This window comes from Gopherus evgoodei, chromosome 4 (assembly GCF_007399415.2).
Source record: "Gopherus evgoodei ecotype Sinaloan lineage chromosome 4, rGopEvg1_v1.p, whole genome shotgun sequence".
Classification (NCBI taxonomy): Eukaryota; Metazoa; Chordata; order Testudines; family Testudinidae; genus Gopherus; species Gopherus evgoodei.
Window position 1 is genome coordinate 64,417,041 of NC_044325.1, and position 27,573 is coordinate 64,444,613.

General features: G+C 41.9%; 1 protein-coding gene across 2 annotated transcripts in view; it reads left to right on the forward strand.

Annotated features, from left to right (window-relative positions):
* The window catches only part of CHP1 (calcineurin like EF-hand protein 1), a 39,109-nt gene extending 12,009 nt beyond the window's left edge, over positions 1-27,100 (forward strand). The window contains exons 3-7 of one of the 2 annotated variants that reach the window (XM_030559509.1): positions 18,501-18,581; positions 20,851-20,978; positions 22,150-22,211; positions 23,581-23,703; positions 25,069-27,100. In XM_030559509.1, coding sequence (XP_030415369.1) covers positions 18,501-18,581; positions 20,851-20,978; positions 22,150-22,211; positions 23,581-23,703; positions 25,069-25,122 — 448 coding nt within the window. In that variant the 3' untranslated portion in view covers positions 25,123-27,100. The remainder of the gene's footprint in view (positions 1-18,500; positions 18,582-20,850; positions 20,979-22,149; positions 22,212-23,580; positions 23,704-25,068) is intronic. The other variant, XM_030559510.1, reaches the window with a different exon arrangement.
* Positions 27,101-27,573: the final 473 nt, after the last annotated feature.

Here is a 27,573-nt window from a genome sequence, read left to right on the forward strand (position 1 = left end):
TAGCAAGCCTACTTAAATGTCTTGATGGCTTGCTGCGTGCTGTTGTGGGGGTGGGGGGAGGCAAACTAATAGAAAGTTGAGCATCTTGGTTATCTGGAATTTTCTCAAAGATATGTTATTTATTTGAATACCAAGCCTTCAGTGTACATGTGCTTGATAAACCACCTTTTAAAGGTGGTCATCCCTGCTCCTGAGAGTTTAAAATTTGATCTAAACTGACTAGATGCACAGAAATTAACTCAGAAGGAAGCGGAGGAGAGAAGGATTCAGTCACTAAACCTCTTTCCCAAAACCAAGAAAAGCGGCGCAGCCATTAAAGCTCTTCCTTCTCAAATGCATCACAGTTGTTAACTCTTCCACCCTCATTAAACCTCTTTCCCAAAACCAAGAAAAGCGGCGCAGCCATTAAAGCTCTTCCTTCTCAAATGCATCACAGTTGTTAACTCTTCCACCCTCATTAAGCAAACAACTCTGCATTAAATGACTATATGTAAATAAACACCCAGTTCTCCCCCTCAACAAATATCCCATTTATAATCCTCATGCCCCACCTGTGTCCCCAGCCATACCTTGCTGATCATATTAAAAGTTCTGTGCTAGTAAGAGGAGTGGAGAGACCCTTCCCTCCCTGCTCTGTTTTTCCTTCTGTTACTGCTTGAGTCCATTTTTCTGAGTTAAATAACCCAGTTAAGTAAATTTGTAATTAGGCATAAATGTCTATCCATGGCTATGTACATTGGAGACTATAAAATCTTACCTTTTTTGTTATTCTTCTAATAAACTAGTAATTTAAAATATTTGACAGCACTGACCATATTTGATCAATGTTTGACTCATTAACCAATTATTTTTTGACCAGTTATATGCCCAACCCTACCAAAGGGCTTCTTCCTCCAAATCAACTTTCATAGCCACTGCTTTGATCTCTCTCAAATACTTCAAGACCCATCTCTGCCCATGTTAATGGCCTAATGGCAATGGGATAAGTAACCTGTTATCTCTTGTTCACTTCTCTCAAAAAAGCATCCCAATTAATATATGCAACCTTGTATTTGGTCATTCTTGTTATCCCTCTACCTTACCTCCCCTCTGCAGCTGTGTTCTACACTCAACTGAGTCTTGACCATTTCAATTATAAACTCTTGGGAGCTGGGGCTATTTTTGTTTAAATACCTAACACAAATGGGGGGGAGGAGGTTCTCTAGGCTCTAATGTTTGTAAAACACTATGCACACCTACGATGCTGTGCAGATTTTTGTTTTCTTACAGAAATTATTCACATTGCACCCCTGTGTAGTTAGAGTTCATAACTCAGTTGCAGTTTTCTGAAACACCTTTAAAAACATTGTTAAGCTTAAAATATTGCTTCCCCAAAGCCTCAGCAAGTCTTCAACACTAATATCTGCAGCATGAGGACCCACAAAATGACAGCTTCCATAGTTGTATCTTCCACTTATTGTGAGTTTTGGAAATTTTCTGCAACTGCCCCAATGTTCTTAGAGACAGATATGGGAGCAAGACATGCTAAACTTTTAGCTAAAACACTTTGCTAATGGGCTGTCAAGTGCTTAAAATTAATTGTGATTAATCACACTGTTGTTTAAATGGTATTCTATTGTTTGTTTTGGATATTTTCTACATTTTCAAATATATTGATTTCAGTTACAACACAGAATACAACGTGTACAGGGCTTACTTGATATTTTTGATTATAAATATTTGCAGTAAAAATAAAATATTTTACATATGTAGGATTTTAAAAAAAAAACAAAACAAACCCCACTCAAAACCAATGTAACACATTAGAGCCTACAAATCCACTCAGTCCTCTTTCTTGTTCAGCTAATCGCTCAAACAAGTGTGTTTGTTTGCAGAAGATAATACTGCCTGCTTCTTGTTCACAATGTCACCTAAAGTGAGAACAGGTGTTCACATGGCACAATTGTAGCTGGCATTGCAAGGTATTTACATGTCAGATGTACTAAAGATTCGTATGTCCCTTCATGCTTTTACCACCATTCTAGAGGACATGCGTCCATGCTGATGACTGGTTCTGCTCGATAACAATTCAAAGCAGTGTGACCTGATATGTTCATTTTCATCATCTGAGTCTGATGCCACCAGCAGAAGGTTGATTTTCTTTTTTGGTGGTTCGGGTTCTGTAGTTTCCGCATCGGAATGTTGCTCTTTTTAAGACTTCTGAAAGCATGCTCCCTATCTTATCCCTCTCAGATTTTGGAAGACGCTTCAGATTCTTAAACCTTGGGTTGAATGCTGTAGCTATCTTTAGAAACCTCCCATTGGTACCTTCTTTGTGTTTTGTCAAATCTGCAATGAAAGTGTTTGTAAAATGAACAATATATGCTGAGTCAGAGTACTGTAACATGAAATGTATGGCGGAATGTGGGTAAAACAGAGCCGGAGACGTGCACTTCTCCCCTAAGGAGTTCAGTCACTAATTTAATTGACACGTTATTTTTTAACGAGCATCATCAGCATGGAAGCATGTCCTCTGGAATGATGGCTGAAGCATGAAGGAGTATACGAATGTTATCATATCTGGCACGTAAATACCTTGCAATGCCAGCTACAAAAGTGCCATGCAAATGCCTGTTCTTATTTAAAGTGTCACCAGAAATTGAGAAGTGGGCAGCATTATCTCCTGTAAATGCGAACAAACTTGTTTTAGTGACTGGCTGAACAAGAAGTAGGACTGAGTGGACTTGTATGCTCAAGTTTTGCATTGTTTTGAGTGCAGTTATGTAAGAAAGAAACCTGTTTGCACTTTCACAATAAAGAGACTGCACTACAGTACATGTATGAGGTGAATTGAAAAATACTGTCTTTTGTTTATCATTTTTACAATGCAAATTTTTGTAATAAAAAATAGTGACCAGTGTGTACTTTGTATTCTGTTGTAATTGAAATGAATATATATGAAAATGTAGAAAAACATCCAAAAATATTTAATTTAATTGGTATTCTGTTTAACAGTGCGATTTTAAAAGTGCGATTAATCACAGTTAATTTTTGCAATTAATTGCATGAGTTAAATGCGATTGACAGCCCTACTTTGCTGCCAGACTTCTTTTCTATAGAAGGTGCAAAAGACAGTTAAAGGTTTTCATTTTGCCTGTTTACATTAAATTCAGGTCTTGTCTTTATATAAAATTCTGTGGAGGACTGATAGGTATAGCATCAGGTCAACCATGCAAGTGAGAATCTGATTGAGACAGAGTTATTTTTTTTGTTCAGATTGCTTAAAGCTCTAGCACCAGTGAACTGAGTTGAGATCCTTCTAAATATTCGTTGTCCCCAGGACAAAACCTTCCTGATGCTTTGTGGAAACTTATTTTAAACCAAAAGAGGTTTTAGAAGTGATTTCAGAAAGCTGCATAGGGTTGTAGTGTGAATATACAGTCTGAGCCATGCAAGAAATATCTCCGAAAAATACAAGACCAGACTTCAGAGTAGCAGCCGTGCTACGTTCCTGATATTTCTAAGATTTAAACAAACAAAAATTTCAAACCTTATAATAAGGACACAAATACAAACCCATATTTTCTTTTGTAGGTCACCTCTAACTTTTATAAATACTTATCACAAAAGTTGTTCCATGATACCCTCTTTGCAGCTGCTTCTGTGACTAAAAGGATTGTTTGTGTTACTGCTGAGTCACAGGCTATTAATTGTCTTGGTGATGCCTAGTGAACTTGATACTGTTTTTTGATCTGCAGATCATTCACTTGTAGTTCATTTGCACCTTTTAAATGTATTTTATATACTTTGCTCAATAAAAGAACAAACAGGAGAGTGGGTGCCAAGTATCTGGGGGGCCGTGAATGTTGTTCTTAAAAGTAGTTGTTCATATCAGAAAGGTGCAGGGTGTGAGTTCTTCAGTTTGTCTTCTGTGTACAACTTTCAAATGAGAACTACATAAATAAAGTGCATACTGAATTAAGCACTATGCCAATCGACCAGACCACAGAGTTTGGCACAGAAAAGTTTGAAGTTGATTCTTCATAACACTTTCCCCTCTGACATTTTGTTACTTTCTGATTTGCTAAATATATATTCACAAACAAATGAAACTTGTTTTAATTACAAGAGTGCAGCGTCTTGGTTATGTCCCCACCTGTTTTATGTCTTTAACAGTTCAACAACCCCAAAGAAAAGGCTATGTTAATACTGAATTGTCCTTCATCTACTGAGGTAATTTGGGATTTTGGTTCTCTTCATGTTTGCTACCCTTCCATTTTGATGTCTCCTGCAAATTTGATCTACTGAATTCACAACAAGGAAACACGTACCAGATGAGTCCGACATTCAAAGTGTGAAGAGTTGATTGGGGCTTGTTAAGCCAAATAAATCTCAGGAAACTCAGCCTTGGGAATGGGCTATAACTAATAGCAAGCATCAGTCCTTGAAATCTGAGAGTACATCTACACAGCAAAAGTTGTACAAGGGCTAGTCTATGCACACTAGCTTGAATGCGGCTAGCATAGGTAGCGCAACACGGGCTTCAATGTTTGCTCGCCCACTCTGTTCTTATCCAGAGTCTGTGTTAGGCTTATACTACCCAAACAGAAGGTAGTGCTATTATACCATCCTCACTGCTATGGTTGGATTTAAGCTAGCTCAGGTACACTAGTCTGTGCACAGCTTTTTTTCTCTGTAAGACATAAGTTAGATATCTATCAGTGTGAAAATTTTGACACAGATTTGCAGACCTCCAGGAAGCATTCCATAGATTGCGTTCAGTGGACCACTGTCTGAGAGTGAATAACCTAGATCACTGACTCATTTGATCCCAGTTGAATTGGAAAAGTGGGATCCTTGCAAATAGCTCTAGTTCAGCCTTATTCTTAAACTTCAGAGAGATGGTTTACAGTAAACCGTAGCTTTTGGGGATTTGCATCCTGAAAAGATGAGTGCTAAATCTGTTTTGAATTATTTCAGCACCAAGCAAGATGATATTGTGATCTGTATTAGAATAAGAAGGTAGAATGTAGTATTAGTCTTATTTTTTCATTGGCAAAGTCATGTTAACAATTGACTGAGACAAAATACTGTTGTAATGGGAAGGTTGTCCATGGAATGGACATATGATTAAAGCTAGACTCCTCTAAAATTAGCAGTCTTTCACAGGCAAACTTTGAAAATGGGTTAACCTTTTGATGCAGATTTTAGTGTTGCATTGGACACAAACAGAACCAAACAGTCATCTTTTTTTAGAAAAAATTAGTCTCTGCCAGAATGAGAATTTTTAGGAATGTTTTAATGAGTTGAAAAGCCATTTATCAATAAGTTTGCGAGTTCTACTTCAAGCTAAACAGGGAAGTGTGTACTGTGTTGGGCAACCATTTCTAGCCCCAGTTATTTTCACATTAATCTTGAATACCTACACGGAAGTACAGAAACCTTTTTTACTCTACCCAACAGTTCAAACATCAGAGTTAGCGTGTGAAGGTGGTGGCTGCTACAGTAGACTTTTTTGGATCCAATTCATACCTATTTCCTCTGTCAAGACTTAAAATTAATCTATTGAGTTATACAAATATTATTGTCAGTTGTGGCCCAGTCTATAATAGTGTAGCTTAAGAGTAGAAGCTTTTGTGGATAAGGGGAGTTCATTTGCCTTTACTAGGGTGAATAATTACTAAACTACTCCTGCAGTGTCAAACTCCCTGTCGCATATCTGTTACCTAACCATTTGTTTCAAAGGGTATGTACACGACTGTAGCAAACAGTTTACCTTCCAGTGCTGATAAGGTCTTGGAGTCTGAAGTAGGAAGCTCTGTGCTCAGAAAAATCATCCAGAACAAACAATGACAAAGATAGAAAGTGGAAGATTCTAAATACATTTAGTCCCAGAGGAGTGACTTTATGGATAATGGAATTGCACTCTTTCTATTCTAGTGCTCAAAATGTGAGGCTCTGAAACACTTAATTTATAAGAGATGAGTTCCCACTAAACAAGCAAGGGAAAAATTACACAATTCTACGTCAGAGTCACAAGCTCTGGGCTCTAGAGTACATCTGGGCAAACAATTGGTTTTGGATTTTTTGATTAAGTGGCAGTTTTGAAAAACTGGTTCAGATCAAACTGAACCTTTTGAATAAATTACTGTTCTGAAAATTAGCACTGATGTGCAGCACACTTGCTCATGGTACAGAATAGAGTTGGTCACTTCACCCATCAAATATTTTAAAGCACTATTAGAACAGTAACAATAACAAAGAATGATTTTATGGTCTCCCGTAGGCTCAGTCTTATCAATGGCTCAATGTCTAGTTGGCAGCCAGTATCAAGTAGAGTGCCCCAAGGGTCTGTCCTAGGGCTGTTTTTGTTCAACCTCTTCTTTAATGATCTGGATGATGGGATGGATTGCACCCTCACAAGTTTGCTGATGACACTAAGCTCAGGGGAGAGGTAGATATACTGGAAGGTAGGGATAGGGTCCAGAGTGACCTAGACAAATTAGAGGATTGGGCCAAAAGAAATCTGAGGTCCTACAAGGACAAGTGCAGAGTCCTGCACTTAGAACGGCAGAATCCCATGCTACAGGCTGGGGACTGACTGACTGGCTAAATGGCAATTCTGCAGAAAAGGACCTGGAGACTACAGTGAATGAGAAGCTTGATATGAGTCAAGTGTGCCCTTGTTGCCAAGAAGGCTAACTGCATATCGGGCTGCATTAGTAGGAGCATTGCCAGCAGATTGAGGGAAGTGATTATTCTCCTCTATACGGCACTGGTGAGGCCACATCTGGAGTATTGCACCCAGTTTTGCCCCCCTCCCCCCCACTACAGAAGGGATGTGAACAAATTGGAGAGTGTCCAATAGAGGGCAATGAAAATGATTAGGGGGATGGGACATATGACTTATGATCAGAGGCTGAGGGGACTGGGCTTATTTAATCCGCATAAGAGAAGAGTGCAGGGGGGATTTGATAGCAGCCCTCAACTACCTGAAGTGGGATTCCAAAGAGGATGGAGCAAGGCTGTTCTCAGTGATGGCAGATGACAGAACAAAGAGCAATGGTCTCAAGTTGCCGTGGGGAAGACCTAGGTTGGCTATTAAGAAAAATTACACTGGAATGGGTTACCTAGGGAGGTGGTGGAATCTCTGTCCCACTGGTTTTTAAGGCCCAGCTTGACACAGCCCTGGCTTGGATGATTTAGTTGGTGTGCTTCCCTCTTTGAGCAGGGGGTTGGACTGGATGACCTCCGAGGTCTCTTCCAACCCTAATCTTCTATGATCCTATGAAATTGGTTGGAATACTTGTATGTCTGGATGTGACGTGTTTTTAAAATGTACCGGGGAAAAGGATTCTGGTTTTGTCTAAAACAAATTTACTGTCTTTGCATGCACTGATGCAAATACCACATCTGGAACATAAGTATGGCCATACTGGGTGAGACCAAGGATCCATCTAGGCCGGTATCCAGTCTTTTGATAATGGCCGGTGCCAGATGCTTCAGAGGAAATGAACAGAACAAGGCAATTATCACGTAATTCTTCCTGCCCGAGGTCATGGGCTTGCATCCCTGGCCATCTTGGCTAATTGCCATTGATGGACCTATCCTGCAGGAATTTCTGATTTTTTTTTTATTTTTTTTTAATCCAGTTATACTTTTGACCTTCAACATCCCCCTGGCCCCGAATTCTAGCTGACTGTGCATTGTGTGAAGCCCTTTTTATGTTTTAAACCTGCTGCCTATTAAGCTAATTGAGTGACTCCTGGTTCTTGTGTTGTAAAGAATAAATAACACTTTCTCTACACCATTCTTGATTTTATAGACCTCTATCATATCCCCTCTTAGTCATCTTTTTTCCTAAGATGAACAGTCTGTTCTTTAATTTCTCATGTGGAAGCTGTTCCATACCCCTAGATATCTGTGAATTCAAAAAAGTATTGAGAAAGGCAAATGTCTTTTTTTGAAACGGATTGACCAAAACTGCAAGGAGTATTCAAGGTGTGGGTGTGTCATGGATTTGTACAGTGGCATTATGATATTCTGTCTTTATCATCAACCCTTTCCTATGGTTCCTAACATTGTTGTGGGGTTTGGGGTGGGAAGCTGCTGCTGCTGCACATTGAGCAGACGTTTTCAGAAAACCATCCACAATTACTCCAAGATTTTTCTTCAGAGGTAACAGCTAATTTAGACCTGTCAAGGTTTCTTTCCCCACTTTGAACTTATGAGTACAAATGTGGGGACCTGCATGGATACTTCTAAGCTTAATTATTAGCTTAGATCTGGTATACACTGCCACCACCCAGAATTCCAGTGTCTGGGGCACTCTGTCTCCCCAAAACTTCATCCCCTCCCTGGGTTGCCTTGAGGGACTTTACCAATTCCCTGGTGAACACAGATCCAAACCCCTTGGATCTTAAAACAAGGAAAAATCAATCAGGTTCTTAAAAAGAGAGCTTTTAATTAAAGAAAAAAAGGTAAAAATTATCTCTGTAAAATCAGGATGGAAAATGCTTTACAGAGTAATCAGATTCCTATAGACCGGGGTGGGGGGGGGGAGCTTTAGGTTCAAAGTTACAGCAAACAGAGGTAAAATCCTTCCCGCAAAAAGAAACTTTCTCAAGTTGAGAAAACAAACAAGACTAACACGCCTTGCCTGGCTAATTACTTACAAGTTTGAAACATGAGAGACTGATTCAGAAAGATTTGGAGAGCCTGGATATACGTCTGGTCCCTTTTAGTCCCAAGAGCGAACAACAACACAAAGAGCACAAACAAAAGACTTCCCTCCACCAAGATTTGAAAGTATCTTGTCCCCCTATTGGTCCTCTGGTCAGGTGTCAGCCAGGTTTACTGAGCTGCTTGTCTCTTTTACCTGTAAAGGGTTATTAACCCTTAACTATCTGTTTATGACAAGACCCCATCACTTCAGATACATAATTGGGATGATTTTTTTTCCAATGTGTATTACTTCGCATTTATCAGCGCTGAATTTCATCTGCCATTTTCCTGCCTTGTCAGCCAGTTTTGTGAGCTCCCTTTGTAACTCTTTAATCAGCTTTGGACTTAACTCTCAAGTAATTTAGTATTGTCCACAAACTTTGCCACTACACTACTTGCCCCTTTTTCCCAGATCATTTGAATATGCTGAGCAGTACAGATTATTGGAGGACACCACTCTTTACGTTGCTCCACTGACCAGTTTTTCCTACCTTTTTAACCAGTTACTGATCCAAGAGAGGACCTTCCAATGTATCCCATGGCTACTTACTTTGCTTAAGAGTCTTTGACGTGGGATCTTTATGAAAGGCTTTCTGAATGTCCAAGTACAGTATATAAACTGAATCACCTTTGCCCTCAAAGAATTCTAATAGATTGGTGAGGCATGGTTTCCCTTTACAAAAGCCATGTTGACTCTTCCCCAGCATATAATTTTCATCTGTCTGATAATTCTGTTAGTTCCTATCGTTTCAATCAGTTTCCCTGGTACTGAATTAGGCTTACTGGCCTGAATTGCCTCTGGAGTGTGTGGTTTTCTGTTGTGTGTTGTTTTTTTTTTAATGGTGTTAAATAGCTATGTCAATCTGGTACAGAGGCTGATTTAAGCAATAGGTTATGTACCACAGTTAGTAGTTCTGCAATTTCATATTAAAGTTCCTTCAGAACCATCTGGTCATGGTGCCTTTACTGTTTAATTTATCAGTTTTTGTTCCAAACCCACCTCTATTGCAATCTGGGATAGTTCCTCGAATGTATCACCTAAAGAGTGGTTCAGGTGTGGGAATCTCCTCACAATCTCTGCAGTGACCTCAGATGCAAAGAATTCATTTAGCTTCTCCACAATGGACTTGTCGTCTTTGAGTGTTTCCTTAGCATTTTGATTGTCCAGTGACCCTACTGATCGTTAAGCAGGAAGCCTGCTTATGTTAATTTTTTGGGTCTTTTTGCTAGTTGTTCTTCAAAGTCTTTTTTTGGCCTTCCTAATCGTCCTTGATTTGCCAGAGATTATGCTCCTTTTTTCCTTGCTCAGTAGGATTTGACTTCAAATTTTAAAAATGTCCTCTTGTCTCTAACCACCTCCTTACTTTGTTTAGCCATGGTGGCATTTTTTGACTGTGGTGTGTTTTTTTTAATTTGGGGCCTCTGTTACGGTATTTTCTTTAAAAAAAAAAAAAAAATTTCCATGCAGCTTGCAGGCATTTTACTTCTGCGATTATTCCTTTTAATTTGTTTAACTAGCCACCTCAATGTAGTTTCCCTATTTGAAGTTAAATGCTACTGTGGTGGGTTTCTTTGGTATTTTTCCCTCCATAAGGATGTTAAATTTATTACATTATGGTCAGTTACTGAGTGGTTCAGCTATAGTCACCCTTGGACCAAAGCCTGAGAGTCACTTAGGACTAAGTCAAAAATTCCCTCCCCCTTTGTGGCTTCTAGGACTAGCTGTTCCAAGAAGCTCTCATTACTGGTGTGTACATTTTTTTTTTTTCCTCTGTATCTGGTACTGAGGTGACATGTTCCCATTCAATATGGGAATAGCTGAAATCCCCCATTAGAGAGGCTAAAGAAACAGAAAACCATTAATCTCACTAAGCATTTAACCATCACATCCTGGTCAGGTGGGCTGTAGCATATTCCTGCTGCTAATCTTATTATTCAAGCATGGAATTTCTATCTATAGAGATTCTACAGTAGTGTGTGAGTCACTTAATTTTTTTTACTATATTTGACTCTGTGCTTGCTTTCGCACATAGTGCCACTCCCCTATCTCACCTGACTCATTTACCCATTTGATCTCCTCTGTATTTTTCTGCTTTGCTTTGTTTTTCATTTCCTCTCTCCCCATTATTCTTCTCCTAGTTCTCTCTTCCACTTTGGACATTTGTTTCCCAGCTCTCTGGCCTGGCCTACACAGGAAAACTTCCCCGAAATTCTGTTGGGTTTTTTTTTAAACCGGCATAGACAAAGCTTTACTCTCCTTGCCAGTTTTCTCCTCCCTTTATTTCACTTTTATATCTCGCCCCACTTCTCCAGTAGTTCCCAAAAGTGAGGAAAAGGGAAACATCTTCCATTTGTCTATCCCCACAGCTGCTGTCACATTCTCTCTTTGGTTCTTTCCTCAGTTTTGCACAGGGGTGCTCACTTTCTCGTCAGACATCAGGGAAACAGCATTCTGTATGTCCACCTAGTCAAGGAAGACGGAACATAAGAGCTGTAGCCTGTGAAAGAATGAGTGGCCAGTAATGGCCCTTCAGCTGCTTGGGACAAGGCAATGAGATGGGTGTCTCCCACCAGCCCCCATGTTGGGCTCTTGTGTTCCCTTCAGGAGACACATCCCACAGTTCAGTATTATAGCCTACCTAGAAACTACTAGTTGTTTGCAGCAGAAACACTTGTTTAGTACTGAAAAATGTCATGGATACTCTTTTTATTATGCAGACTACCAATCTGCAGTTAAAGATCATAGGCAAAGCAACTTTTAAGCAAAGTTTTAGTAGAAACAGCGTTCCTGGAGAGTCTCACTGGGAGAAGTCTGTTGCTATGGCACATGAACAAGGAAGAAATAGAACATCCAGTTTCCTGTAGGCTCCAGCCTTAGCCAGGTGAAGTAGGTCCCTAATGACTCTGAGGGGCCTTGGTGTATAAAATGTGGTACAACTTGCCTTTCTGCAGTCATTTTTATGACTGTTGCTGCTATTCCAATTATAATACCTACCCCATAATGTCCCATTAATGAACAAAAATAGAAGTGGATTTGAAACCCAGGGGTTACTTGTAGTTAATTTTTAATCTCTTGCCATAAACCAGGCACAACATGAGACTGAACTATTGAAAGTTTTTCTGAAGCTGGAAATTTAACAAGCAAGGAATCTGATGTTATGTCAATGGAAAATTTTAGACAGGATGTGAGAATAGTTGCTTTCAGTGGCTTGTACGCATTGGGGGGGTCCTACCAAATTCTTGGCCATGAAAAATACATCATGGACCATGAAGTCTGGTCTTGTGTGTGCTTTACCCTATATTATAAGATTTCATGGGAGAGACCAGCTTTTCTCAAATTCGGGGTCCTGACCCAAAAGGGAGTTGCAAGGGGGTCACAGTGTTATCTTAGGGGCATTGCAGTATTGCCACTCTTAGTACAACACTGTCTTCAGAGCCAGATGGAGAGCGGCAGCTGTTGGCCCGGCACCCAGCTCTGAAGCCAGCAGCAGCGCAGAAGTAAGGGTAGCAGTACTGCAACCCCCTCCAAAAACAACTTTGTGACCCCCTTCCTCCTACCACTCCTTTTTGGGTCAGGACCCCTACAATTACAACACCATGAAATTTCAGATTTAAAGAGCTGAAATAATTAAATTTACAATTTTTTAAATCCTATAACAGTTACATTGACTAAAATGGACTGTGAATTTGGTAGGTCCTACACATTGGTATTGGAGCCAAAGCACTGTAGTTAAAATGGCTCTTACCCCAATGTAGATGCTTTACTACATCTTTGTTTAAATCACTAATGTATTGTGCTCCTCATCTGTTTGAAATACAACAGTATTGAGGGGTTTGGGTTACAACATGGCTATCAATTTTTGATGTATAGATGGTTCTTAATCATGTCTCTGAAGATTAACACAGGAATGGGCATGCACAGGGCAGTAGCATTGTTCAGAGACGGTCAAAAAACCTGGTCATTTCACCACTATACTCTAAGACCATAGTCTGTTTTAACCATGTTATGACAAATATACTATAATTGGGACCAGTGTTCCCTCTAACTTTTTACACTCGTGTGCGGAATGAATTTTATGTGCACCAGTGTGGAGGCACTGTGTGACACATCGCCTCCATATTGGTGCATGTAACAAAATTCATGGGGTGGGGTGAGGCTGAGGGATTTGGAGCATGGGAAGGGGCAGAGGGTTGTGATGTGAGGGAGATGAGGGCTTTGGCTGGGGGGTGCAAGCTCTGAATGAGTGGTTTGGGTTGCAGGAGGGGGCTCGGGTCTGGGGCAAAGGGTTGGAGTGTGGGCATGGGTGGGGCCAGGGATGAGGGGTTTGGGATGCAGTCTGCCCTGGGGTTGCAGTGGAGAGAGGGGACTTCACCCCAGCCTTCTCTCGCTGCAGCAGCTCTGGGCTGGGGGAGAGGTGCCTCTCCCCAGCTGCAGCAGCTCTGGCAGGGATGGGCTGGGCCAAGTGAGAGGCTCCTCTCCCCAGCAGCTCCAGTAGGCCTGGCCTGGCCTAGGCCAAGGATTGGGAGGGGCTCCTCTCTCCTGCCGCAGCAGATCCACGCCGGGAGAACGGAATCTCTCCCTGCCGCAGCCCTGAGCCCCTGTGCAAGGCTTAATAGGCAGCTGCATGACAGCATAGCTTAGGAGGAACTTAAATTGGGACCCCAGCAATAGTTACGCTACAGCTGGGTCCTCAAGTATATCATCAGCAGGAGAAATTTTAAAACTAGACTGGAAGAGCACTAGAGAACATTGTGGGGAGCAGTTCCCCACTGGCAATAGGTGAGACTCGACTCAATGGGTCTTTCTGTCTAATGTTTATAGTTCTGTGAAGTGATAGCTCAATGTTCAGGTTCCTGCATTGCTAGGTTTGGTGCTTCGAGAAGCTTGAACTGACTGTTATCTGGTATCACCACTTCATTTGCTTAAGACAGTTTTCAAAAGCAACTAGTTCTTGGGTGCCCAACTTGAGACCTTGAAGCTGAATTTCAGAAGGGCTGAGTGCCCAGAGCTCCTGTTGATTTGAAGTGGAATTGTCAGTGTTTAGTATTTCTGCAAATTTGGCACAAGGTCACCCAACAAGGAAGAGTTTGAAATTATTGCTGCTTGGCAGAAATGTGTTTACATTTTCAACCAGCATTTTAGTATGTCTTGACCTCTACCACTAATTAATACCTTTCCAGCTACAGGCCTAAATGAATAAGGAAGGGTTTGGCTACACTTGCAGGTGTGCAGCGCTGGGAGTTAAAGCTGTCTTCGTAGAGCTGTGTAGGGAAAGCGCTGGAGTATGGCCACTCTGGCAGCTACCAGCGCTGCAGTGTGGCCACATTTGCAGCGGTGTTGGGAGTGGTGCATTATGGGCAGCTATCCCACAGAGCACCTCGTCCCATTTTGGTGCAGTGGGTTGTGGGAAGGGGGCGGAGGGTACGGGTCATTCTGCTTCCTGTCCCAACACCCCGTGATGCATCACTTCACATCCCAGCAATCCCTGTTTTTCCATCCGCGTTTGGCACCATCTTGACTCTCAACAGTTTCTGTGCGGCACGATTTCTGTGGGAAATGGAGCCCGAACTGCTGAGGAGTATGCTGAAGTCTCACCAGCACATCACGTTTGACAGTTGAGCTATTCCTTAAGATACAAAGTGATGAGGCGTCTGACGATGATAGCGAGTCACCTGACGCGTATGACACTAAATTGCTTCTGGCATTCACGGAAATGCTCAGCACTGTTGAACACTGCTTTTGGGCTCGGGGAACAAGCACTGGATGGTGGGATCACATCATCATGGAAGTCTGGGATGACGAGCACTGGCTGCAGAACTTTCGGATGAAAAAGTCCCATGAAAGTGGCTTGTATGCTGAGCTCGCCCCCACCCTGTAGCGCAAGGACATAAGATTGAGAGCTGCCCTGATGGTGGAGAAGCGGGTGGCCATTGCAATCTGGAAGCTGGCAACTCCAAACAGCTATCGATCAGTCAGGAACCAGTTTGGAGTGGGAAAGTTGACGGTTGGAATCGTGTTGATGCAAGTTTGCAGGGCCATTAATTGCATCCTTCTAAGAAGAACCGTGACTCTGGGGAACATGCAGGACATTGTGGATGGCTTTGCCCAAATGGGTTTCCCTAACTGGAGGGGCGATAGATGGGACGCATATTCCTATTCTGGCGCCATCCCACCTAGCATCCGAGTACGTTAATCGGAAGGGGTATTTCTCTATAGTTCTCCAGGCGCTTGTGGATCACCGTGGGCGTTTCATTGACATTAACACAGGCTGGCCTGGAAAGGTGCATGATGCACGCATCTTTTGGAACACTGGCCTGTTCAGAAAGCTGCAGTCAGGGACTTTCCCCAGACTGGAAGATCATAGTAGGGGATGTTGAAATGCCCATTGTGATCCTTGGAGACCCCGCTTACCTGTTAATGCCTTGGCTCATGAAACCATATACAGGGAAACTTGACAGGAGCAAGGACCAGTTTAACTAGACTGAGCTGGTGCCGAATGACTGTGGAGTGTGCTTTTGGCTGTTTAAAGGGATGTTGGTGATCTCTGTATGGGAAGCTAGACTAGAGGGGGAAAGCAGCATCTCCGTGGTTATATCCGCGTGCTGTACCCTCCATAATATTTGTGAAGGGAAGGGTGAAAGATTCAGTCAGGCATGGACCTCCAAGGTTCAATGCCTGGAGGCTGAATTTGCACAGCCAGAGAGCAGGGCTACTAGAGATGCCCAGCACAGGGCTTCAAGGATTAGGGATGCCTTGAGAGAGGAATTTGAGGCTGAAAACCAACAGTAATGTTTGGTGCCTTGCACGAGAGTGAAGTGCAGTGGTTACAATGTTAGTAGGAATCTGTTTTTCCTAAGCTGATTTGCAGTGCCTGTTTCTTTCCTGGGCTAAGGTATCTTTGACTTTCTGCAATAATAAAGACTGTTTTCAAAGCCAATAATTCATTTATTGGGAAAAAAAAATAACTTTGACAGACACACAACATTTTGGGAACCTAAAAGGGCAGGGGGGTAGGGTGGGGAACTGGACAGTCACAGGTTTGAATGTGTCCTGTCTGGAGTGCTGTGCAATGGCTGCTGCACTTCAGGATGCCTATACTGCATGGTGATGGGGGTTGAGTGCAGAGGGTAAGGGTTGTAGTTCTCAGGGCTGGTTGGTGAACGTACAGGTGTTGGAGGCAGCTGGTGGTGGTAAGAACCTGGATGCTGGAGAAGGGGGTTTTGAGCTGACATTGGGGCACAAGGGAAAGAGCTTTGGGATGGGGGGGTGGGATCAGCGCGGTAGTGCTCTGCCTGCATGGCTACGAGTGCCTGGATAGAGTCTGCTTAGCATGCCAGGATCCTTATCAGCTGCTTTGGGCTTTTCTTTCTGGCTGCTGCGTATTTCTGGCGGATCCTGATTTCCCTTTCCCTCCAATCCTGCACTTTTTGATTCTCTGTGGCAGAGTGATCCATAACTGCTTGCAGCAGGTCGTCTTTGCTTTTTCACGGCTTCTTCTGGAGGTTTTGGAGTCTTTGAGCTGTTGATAACTCAGGCAGCCGAGAACTCAAGGTTGCTTGTGGAAAGGCAAAAAAGGCAACACTTAACAGAGGCAGCTTTGTTTATATCTCAGACAGTTATTCCCACATAGTGAAGGAGTAACATTCTTCACAATAGCATAATTTTCCCATACCAAAGAGCGCACATAACCCACAGGAACCCCAAAATGGTAAGGGGGACTGATTGCTTCAGGGCTGTACTATCCTCGGGGTTTCTGTGCGATGGGGAAAGCAAACAGCTGCAGGGGCACTTACGCTGAATGCTCTTCCAACATTTTCCACAGGAGTTGATCCTGGAAGATGTCTCACTGCTGCGGGTCACCTGGGAAGAGTGAGAGGGTCTTCTACAGCAATGCGGATTCCGCCCTGGCCCCTATGCAGCTTGCCTGTGTGCAGCAATGGTCCCCCCACCCTTGGCTATTCCACATCTAGGCATGCATGCATGCAGAACCCTCCCTCCTCGCCTGAAAAATTTCCATCCTGAAAATAAAAGCCACTTACCGGGAACCCGCTTCTCTGTTTGTCCTCCACCAAGTACCGGCTGCTGCAACTGGCTACCTTCCTCCTGACTTGAGAAGAGCTCCTGGCTGCATGCCTCCAGGGACTCTGGGGTGTCTCCCCCCCACCCCAGTACCCTCTCTGTTTCCTCCTTCCCCACCCACTCTGAAGCATCCATCGTTGTCCTCGGATTGGCGGTGGGGTCACCCCCAAGTCCGCGTCCAGCTCCTTGTAAAAACGGCAGGTCATGGGAGCAGCGCCAGAGTCGCGGTTTCCTTCGCGGGCTTTGCAATAGGCACTCCGCAGCTCCTTCACTTGAACCCTGCACTGCAGCGCGTCCCGGTCATGGCCCCTTTCCAGCATAGCCCTTGAGACCTGCCCAAAGGTATCGTAATTCCTACGGCTGGAGCGCAGCTGGGACTGCACAGCTTCCTCCCTCCAAACACTGGGGTCCAGCAACTCGCCATTGCTCCATGCTGGGGCTCGTTTGTCGCGTGGAGGCATGGTCACCTGGAAAGATTCACTGATTGCTCAGCCAGGTGTGGAGTGCAAACAGGAAGGAGATTTTCAAAATTCCCGGGGCTTTTAAAGGGCAGGTAACCTGAGGCCAGGGCAGTTAGAGTTCGAACTGATGAGCAGAGTGGCTGAACAGGCATTCTGGGATACCTCTGAATACCTCTGGAGGCCAATAATAGCGCTTTTGGTGGCCACACTGGCGGAGCAGCACTGCATCACCAGCGCTGCAGTCGTTATTCCCCAGGCTGAGGTGGAGTACAGCCAGCACTGTAGCCAGGGTGATATAGTGCTATATGTGCCTTGCAAGTGTGGACAGTGAGTGAGTTGCAGTGCTGTGAAGCCACCACCAGCGCTGCAGCTCTCCAGTGTAGCCAAGCCCTAAGTCTTACACCAATTACTGACAGTTATACTGGTCAGACTTTTTTACAAACATAGCAGTATAACTATAAAGGTGCTTTATTGTTGCTTATTTTGCATTCTTAATTTGAATAAGCTATACAAGTGAACATTTTTTTTATACTAATGTAACTTTGTCCACCAGTGTAGTTTTTAAGCAGCACAGCTATTTAGTTTAGATGGGCGCCTATAGAAAATGGTTACTGTTCTAAAGTAGGGAAAAATTCCTGTTCGATACAGAAACAAGCTCAACTTTAACTTCCACAGCATTATGTAAATATCTTGCTCATACAGCAAAGGGTCTAGACAGAAAGATTAAAATTTAAAACCTGAAAATTGATTAGTGGCTTTTGGGGATATCATCAAGGCTGTGATACATCGCTCCAGATGAATTAATCTAAAGTTCCTTCCAACTCAAGTGGCTCTGTTCCTAAACACATTTTACTTTAGTTGTTGCTTGCTTTTCATTATGTTGCTTTCTTTTATTGTAGTTGCATATTGTCCAATCATTCTAGAGGGATAACTCAAATTCTTTGGTAGAATTGCTTGCACAAACTGGTATTTGCTGTATCTGAGAAGTGGTATTAACTTGATAAATTAGCACTATTATAGGCGTGTAATGTAATACAAGCTCAGCACTATTCTCCTTATCTTGGTGCCATTAATAAACTTTTAACAGCTATTGCGCTATTATGGTTGGATAGCAAACAGCAAAGTACTCTTCCGAAGAAGTAAAATCCAAATGGGTATGCTGTGTTGTGGATCCTTTCATTAGACTTTACTCAGTCTTTATGCAACTTTCTCTACAGCTAAGTTTATGAAGACTCTTATATTCTTGCTTCCCTTAGCCGTGAAGACTTCCAACGGATTCCTGAGCTTGCCATCAACCCCCTGGGAGACCGGATTATCAATGCCTTTTTCCCAGAGGGGTAAGTTCCTATTGAATGCATTTCCAAATGGTCTACAAGTTTTGTGACAAACATTGCAAAGCTCTAATCAGAGGGATGTTTATGGCTAAAGCATGGGAGTAGAATCTAGGTATCCAATTCCTATCTTCAGTCTTGCCATGGATTTGCTTTGAGACTTTTGGGCAGTCACTTAACCTCTCTTGAATGGTTTCTTATCTGTAATATGGGGACACTTGCCTACCATACCAGGGTGTTATGATCTTTAATCAATACTCAGTTCTGGTTCATATGTCAACCTTTTCTCCATTCCTGTTGTCATGCTGCTGAATGCCTCCGGTGAAAGTCCAGGAGTCTTGATATGTGTTAACTACTTATATTAAACAATCTGTTCCATCTTGTATTTAGCTGTGACACTGAGTACATTTCTCAGACCTAAAGAACAGCTCTGTGTAAGCTTGAAAACTTCTCTCTGATTAACAAAAGTTTAGTCCAATGAAAGATATTACCTCTCCCACTTTCTCTCTCATATCCTAGGACCAATATGGCAACAACAACCCTGCATAGAGGAGCCAATAGAGACTTATCGGCTGCAAACACACTTCTAGCACTAGTATCTCTTACTAAGCAGCTTTAACCCATAATTGTCTGGTTCTTCACCTTTGGACTTTCTTTAAACCACATTACCCTTCTCCCAGAATCATAAACGTCAATGAAAAGTGACATTCAGGTGTAAGCTGCCTTATCCTGCACCCCAGTCTCCAGCTTGGCAGACTGTCAATCCATCAGCTATAAGGCCTCTTCTTTGTCCTCATTCTTCTTGCTGTCATGACATAGTCAGTCGGATTCTCCTAGAGACACTTTCTCTGGGATTCAGACATACTGCTCTTCTAGATTACTTCGGTGTCTCTGATCCTTCAGTATCTTCTTTGGGGGCTCCTGCTCTTTCCCTTTCTCTGTAGGAGTTTGTCCTTAGCCTTCTCTCAATAGGTAATGTCAACCTGCTACGTGGCTTCTGCTGCCACCTGAATACTGATTCTCAAATCTGCATCTGACATCTTGGATACCATACCACCAGCTAAAACTTAACATGACTAAAACCAGACTCTTTCTCTTCCCCTCAAACTGTTTTACATCTCCAAAATTATCCATTCTTATTGCTACTGCCAAGACCCTTGTCCAAGCCCTTGGATGGCTTTTGCCTTGACTTTTGTAATTTCCTTTGGGCTCACTGGTGTTCTCCTCTGCACAGGCTGTAGTTGCTTCGCTGGCTTCTCACCCCCCAGTTCAGTAAGCTCCTTGCCTCGAATGTCTAGCATAAACTGCATTTCATCTGTCTCCTCTCCACTTCACTTTGTTCAGAGCACCTTTGCATGATTCTCTGTGTTCTCCTATCTTTCTCCTACCAAGCTGTCTCATGCACCTGGAACTCCCTTTTCGGTCCAGTGTGTCAGATCTCCACCCTTCTCCCCAGTTCCTCAGCATTGACCCACTAAGGGAAAAACAAGATTGACTTATGCCTTTCTTCCCTTTTTGTTGGATAAAAAGGGCTTGAGAAGAGGTGGTCATAGGTAGTGTGGTTTCCTACAGTAAAAAGCTTTAGACAAACTTCAATAAATTATTTTGGGGATCTGAAATCTCTGAGATGCCCAACTTGAGGCACCTTAAAGGGGCACAATTTTGAGAAAGTGGGAGCTCACACTTCCTGAATTTAAAGTTCTTTTAAGGTGTCAAATTTGACACCCAAAGCTAGTAGTTATTTTTAAGAACCAGTGCCTGAGATTTTGAGATTCTACCTTCACAAGCCTTTGTGTTCATTTCTAAATTTTGGTTCCTCATTTTGTGCTTCATCTAAGAAATTTGGAAATGTTTTAGAAACCTTAAACCCCTTACAATGCTTCTGAGGTGAGTAAATATACCTATTTTATAGAAATGATGTGTCTTATCAAACTTTACCTTAAGAAATTTTGTTTCTTTTTACTACATCACACCACATCTCCTCTCTACATTGTATCATGTATCTACCAATAATTTTGCTACTGCTCTTGAAAATACTTGCTGTTCCTGGATGACCACAAGGAAACTTCTTGTGGTCACCCTCTACTGAAAGAGACCAAGAAGACAAGGGGTTGCTGGATGTAAATAAAAACTCTATAGAACACTCAGTTAACTTGCCGCTACAGAAATGTCATGAAGGGACATGTTTGGTCACTGAAGCTTGTGTTCACATCTGGAATAGATAACATGTATTATGCTAAATTTTAGACAATTGACCTGTTGTAATACCATGCAGAGAGGACCAGGTGAATTTCCGTGGATTCATGAGGACTTTGGCCCACTTCCGACCCATTGAAGATAATGAAAAAAGCAAAGACCAGAATGGACCAGAACCACTCAACAGCAGGAGTAACAAGCTGCACTGTAAGAAACTTCACACTCTACCTGGACAATTCCATTCCTTGGCCTCCTGCCTCTTTGGTCTACCCTTATGTTTCCTGAAAGCGTGACCCTACACAAAGACACTGTCTGAACTGACATACTGCAGTACTTATTTTTAAACACACACTGACTTACTAAAACCTGTAAGTAGTAGATGGTAACAGAGGCTGCCATAGACATTTCAGAAGCTACTGGGATATGTTGAAGCTCAGTAAAAGGGCGTTACATACAGGGATTCTCAGAGCTCACTGGAGACTTGATTATACTGGACTAATTTCAGCTCTTTCCTAAATGTCTTATGATAGGATGCTGTGTGTCAGAGCAGTTCTGAGAGATGCTCCCTGGAATGGGTCTTCCATTTCCCTTCCTCATACCTCTTGCTATTTCTCCAGTCCTTCATGTGGTATGATATTGCCACTCAGCTTCACACCTCCATCCCATTCTCCCCCTCATGACTGTAGCGTACTCTGCTTGAAGCATATGTTCAAAGTATATAGGAGTAATCACTTTCCTAGGTAGTCTGCAGCAGTCTTCTGATCAGCATTCTAGGCTCTGATTTGACCATATACTTCAAGCAAAGTGTAGGCCAGTCAGAGAAGTGACAGTGCAAAGAAGATTCCTTATGGAATTAAAGAATTAAGTACATTTAGGAGGGATAGATAAACTCTCATGCTTCAGGGTTAGAAAGAAATTTCCCCTGTAAGCAGGCTATTTATAGAATTGTCCATTAGGGAGGCTCCTATGTCTTCCTGTAAATCTAGTACTGTCATGCTGGATACTCAATTAGATGGACTACTGGTTTGATCTTGAAAGGTAATTTCTAAGTCGCTGTTGTCTCTTGACAATAATGTGCAGTCCTCTGAAGAGGACTGTATATATTGAGACACTGGCAAATTGCAGGAGCAAACTGATTTTCATGGTAGGTGGGAACTCTGAATTATATAATAAAACACTTTTTTAACAGGATCATATAAAAGCTGTAACCTAATATTTACACCAATGGTCATTATAAAATGACCCAACACCTACATTGCTGCCAGCTTTGAGACAAAAGTGTTTTTGACTGCATGAAATTTAAGTTTTATATATGTGGGTGGGGCAGGTGAACAAATAGTATCTGAACTCATTTGACTCCTTCTTACCTTCCATCTAGTTGCTTTTCGACTATATGACCTGGATAAAGATGACAAGATATCCCGAGATGAGCTGCTTCAGGTAAAGAGCACTATTGGCTGACGTGGGACTTAAAATGAATCTGTTGGTCTTTAGATGATCTAGATTGCAACTTTAACCCTTAAAGAAAAACTTTCCCTGGGAATGCTTTTTGTAAAAGAATGAAGTTGACATGCTCATTGCATTGATAACTTGTGAAAGATTTTATTGGTACTTGGGTGACCTTTCAAAAAAAAATGTGCTATTGACCTAAAACAGCTTCAGAATATGGAAGATGTCTAATGGCAGCCCTTGACCAATAGTTACTGCATCTGCTAGTGACTATGGTTAGACCCGTCTTACAGACCATTCAAAAATGTATGGCTGACTGGACTCTGCCTACCCATAGCTTCAAATATGTGGTGACTTTTGTCTTTCAATCTCTTTTAAGAGCATAGACTTCCTACTCCATCAGAAACTTCAACAGAGCATTAGGTTAACTTTTTTAACATTTGATTATTTATGGATGACTATACTTCCATTGGAACAAAGACATCAGCAGATGGTACCTGCCACTACAAAAAAACACCATACTTAGTTTTTATGGCAGGGACAAGAAGACTAGATATGGGTCTGTTTTTTGAGGTGGATTAGTTTCTGACCAGTTCTTTTCCCATGGGGATAAAGCTTCTGATGCCTTCATCCTGGATGGAGAAAAGCAACAAGAAATCATTACTGTAATGGCATGGATGTACGTATCAAGCTAGATTTGAGTTGAGAGTAACTGCATTCTACTAATCCTGCCAAATACACATAGTAGTTTGTGGCTCACCTTGAGCAAGGAACTGCATTTGATCAAAAGTGCTCACTTCTGTGTGCAGCACAGAAAGGCACCTTACAAACTGGCAGGAAGGAGAAGACCTGACTAGTCCAGTTTTGACTGCATATTTGCAACTTGTAAGGCTTCAGAAAACAACCAAACAATCCTAAACAGGGAAAGGTCAAATCAAGCAGTTGTCAATCTTGTGAAAAATAGTTGAAACTTCCGAGAATCATATTCACTTATTTTGTAGGAGCCCTTTTGAATTCCACTTTTTTTTGGGAATGAGGAAGAAGCTTGCACTTCTGTTCGGGAGGGAGGGGTGCACAAAGGCATCCTTGTATAGCCTGTATTTGTATGGAGGCAGTTTTGGTCAATAGGTTTGGTGTACAAAAGGAACTGAAAATCTTGATCATAGAAGACATTTCCAGACAGTAATAAGGGTCTTCCTGAGTTCCACCTACACAGGGTTGGTACTTGGAGGGTATCCTTGTTCCGAGTACTGTGAATAAACTCTGCACAAGACTTTCAGAATGCTCTTCCCATAATGCTCTTAGCTTAAAGATTATTAAAGGTGATATTCAGAGTTCCTGGGGTTTTTGTACCTTGCAGGTATTGCGGATGATGGTTGGTGTAAACATTTCAGATGAGCAGCTGGGCAGTATTGCTGACAGGACAATCCAGGAGGCCGATCAGGACGGAGATAGTGCCATCTCCTTCACAGAGTTTGTTAAGGTTGGGGAATTAACCTTTTGAATAATAGAAAGTGATTGAACGTGGTCATCACTGAGCAGTCACAAACAGTTAAAAATGAGCCAAAAAGATACTACTCTTCACTTTTGCATTTATTGTAGCAGCCCTTCCCAGTATATTGCAGTTCCCCTGTGCCCTAGCAGAGGGAATGAGATCATAGCCTCTTGAAGGGCAGGGTTCACTTTTGGGGCTGTGCTGCCAGCATATAATCATTCATAATCCACCTATATACCTCTTCTGCAAACTTTTTTCTTCTGTGGTTATGTAGCTGGATCTGTTTTGAATTTTCAGTCAAATAGATTTGCAAGGAAGAGACCCACCACAAGGGTAACTTCCTTGTGGGAGAGAGTTAAATAGCCTTTGCCAGGAGTCAAACTAGGGAAAAAATAGTGGTGGTCTTCCAAGGTCCACTTGAGATCACAGAATGGTACTCCAATCACAGTAGATCAGAAAATGATGATCTGCTTCCTTCCTTGAGGCTTGCCTACACGGTGAAATTGACTGGCACAGTTATAGCAGAATAATTACTCCATATTCTTAAGTAGTCACACAGGGGAATTATACTAGCATAACTAAAGCAGAGTAATTATTCTTCTACACTATCTGTGCCAGTCAAATTCCTGATGTAGACAAGCCCTTATGCCTTGTCCAGTAGTGAAATACGGTAGAACCTCAGTTACTTACACCTCGGGAATGGAGGTTGTTCATAACTCTGAACAAAATGTTAGGTATGTTCTTTCAAAAGCTTACAACTGAACATTGACTTAATACAACTTTGAAACTTGACTATGGGGAAGAAAAATGCATGTAGACATCTTAATTTAAATGAAACAAGCACAGAAACCATTTCCTTACCTTGTCAAATCTTTTTTTAAACTTTATTTTTTAGTAGTTTAACACAGTACTATACTGTATTTGCTTGTTCTTGCTGCTGCGTGACTGCATACTTCTGGTTCCAAATGAGGAGTGTGGTTGACCAGTCAGTTTGTAACTCTGGTGTTTGTAACTCTCAGGTTCTACTGTGCAGTGTTGATACTTGTCATGTGAGTTAAAGGTTAACAACCTCCTAACAAATGAGGATAGTCCACACTTCTCTTAGCTGTTTCTGGCTGTCTGGAGATTGACATTACTATATTAGTTACACTTGGTTCACATTGTGGTTTTCTTAATTTTTAAAAGAAAAACTTAGCTTCTGGGGCACAGCATTAGCAGCCTCCAGATGAATGAATGGCTTGCCAGGCTGCCCCATACTCCTTTTGTTTGCTTTTTAATATCATTCAGCACTTTCACTGGAACAGAACTGTGTACATAAGTGACTTAACCAGCTGCCTCTGGGTTTTATTGCAGGTTTTGGAGAAGGTTGATGTAGAGCAGAAAATGAGCATTCGATTTCTTCACTGATGGATGGGAGACCCATTCCTTACCACTCCTAATTTCTAAGGACTAGAACACTATTTTCTCCCCATCATCTTTGCTTAGTGTGTTGCTACTGGTGCATGAAAAACACATCTGCAACCCCTCACCAGCTTGTTCCACCAAGGTGAACGTTCCCTGTGTAGCAGGAACAAAGGGAAGTGGCTGCAGTGCAGCTCGGAATGAAGCATTAAAAAGTCCCTATTTCAGATTCTTCCTCTCCATTGCTGTATGACTGCGATTGCCTTTCCCTCCTATGTATTGCTGCTGCAGACTTATTCTTCTGGAACTTTACATCTGGGAAGCCAAGAGGGGGTAATATCCCACAGAAAAGCCATCTGAATTTTTTTAACTGGGAGTAGTGTATAGTGTGAAAAAAACCTCAGCTAAATCATTCCTTCAGTAAGTGCTAGGTGTCAATGTAGCACTGCCTCATTCCCTCCCATACTAGTACAACAGAGCTGTCTTTTTTTTGCTCCTCACTTGGTTTTTTCCAAGACCTTTCTTCCCTCTTTCCAGATCTGCCCTTAAGAGCTATCTTAAATTAATCATTTAAGTCCTGTGGCTTCTTTTGCAGGACTGTAGGATTGGGAGTAGTGGCAGTTCTGAGCAGTCTCAAATGCTTAATTCCAAGGAATTAATTCATAGGGGTGAGAGGAATCTGTCATGATTGCAAGTTGCAACTTCTGTGGAACAAACTGAACTCCACGCTGTAATTCATAACCCTCAAACAACCCCAGTACCAGGTGCAGAAGTGGGTGTTTTCTTTAAGAGCAGTTTGCAGGCTCTGACTGCCAGTGGACCACAAAGCACTCCTCCCTAGGTTGCTTTTCTGTATGACTGTTCCTTCCCACAGGGCACTCATACCTCCACCATTACAACTTCTTGCTTTCATTAGTGCAGATTTATTTACCAGTGTTTATAATTCAAACTTTGTGGATGGCTAGTTTTCTTGATTTCATGTTGTCACCATCCAATGGTGATAGCACTAGTGACACCTTGTGCTGCTTTCATACTAATGCTTGGATAATTTGAAAACCAATGATTTTTTTTTTAACATCTATCAGAGCCCCATCCTGGCTGGTGGATCTGCCCTGTAGGTGTTAGTTTAGCTGCACTTGGTACACTTTCATGAAAGTTTAGATACAAGCGTTTTTAGGGAACTGCCTACTATATCCTAGTTCAGATTAAACAGTGAGACATTAGAATATAATCTGATCAGATACTTGGCACAAATCTTTATGAAACTAAAACAACTGAAAGGATAATTTTTTTTAAATTAAAAACTTAACAGCAAGACTATATTAAATCAAGGAATCAAAAGCAATGAATGTGTCCAGCTGTAAACCTCCAAATTCATTGGCTGCACAGCTTCTTGTGCACTATGTGGATAAGTCAACAAATGATCTGACAACCAGTACAGGTGGAGTGTCTTGAATTGGCCTGGAGGTCCTTCTCTATTGAAAAATCAGTGTTTAAGTGCTTCCACCCACCTCTACATCATGTGTTAACATAAGTTTCTGTAAGTATTGAGCTAAGATTCAACCCTCAAATGGATTTCTTTAGTTCCTTTACTCAATTGTATTAAAAAATCTTTCAGTGGATTCTTCAGACACTCTGTTTTTAATTGAGTTGCAGAAAGAAATGTTGCACTTTGAAATTTTCAGACTGCAGTTTAGTAGTAAGGCCGGAGAAATGTAAAAGATTTCTGCTCTGTACAAGAAGGAAACATTTTGGTTTTAGGACCATATTATGTAAAATAGGAATTGTAAAAAGGAGAGGAATGTGACAATGTTAAAATCTTGTGTACCTTTCCATGTTATAGGCTTTGATTTGCTTATTTAAAAGTAGGTGTTTCTTTTTTTCTGCCTGTGTAGTTGTAGTCAATAGTTGTGCCTTATTGTCCCAATGAGTTCAGATACTGTATTTACCAATGCATAAATAAACCTCTTCACTGTAAAAATTGTGCCTGTGTGGTGGTGACTGTCTCTGTTCACCGTAGAACAATCTTAAGGCTGCTGTTAGGCTCTACAATTAGTCTGATTCTACACACTTCAGAAAGCAACCTAAAGTGATCTCCTTTCTTCAAGAAGATTATCTACGAAAAATCCTGTAACTAACTGAAGCAGTTATGACTTTGAAACAAGCTGTAATTTGCCATCCTATTCTCCCTGCAAGGAAGCTCAAACTGAGAGAAATGTTATGCTAAGTCTCAGCTCCATAATAGGGCATCTGTTAAGGGAAGACTTGCAGTACTTACCCATGAGTCTGTAAGTAACTTGAGCCTACTGCTTTATAATCTCTCCACTGTTCTTAACTATCGTTTGTTCCTTCCTGTCATCATCCCACTAGTTCAAGGGTGGGCAAACTTTTTGGCCTGAGGGCCACATTGGGGTATGGAAATTGTATGGCGGGCCATAAATGCTCGCAAAATTGGTG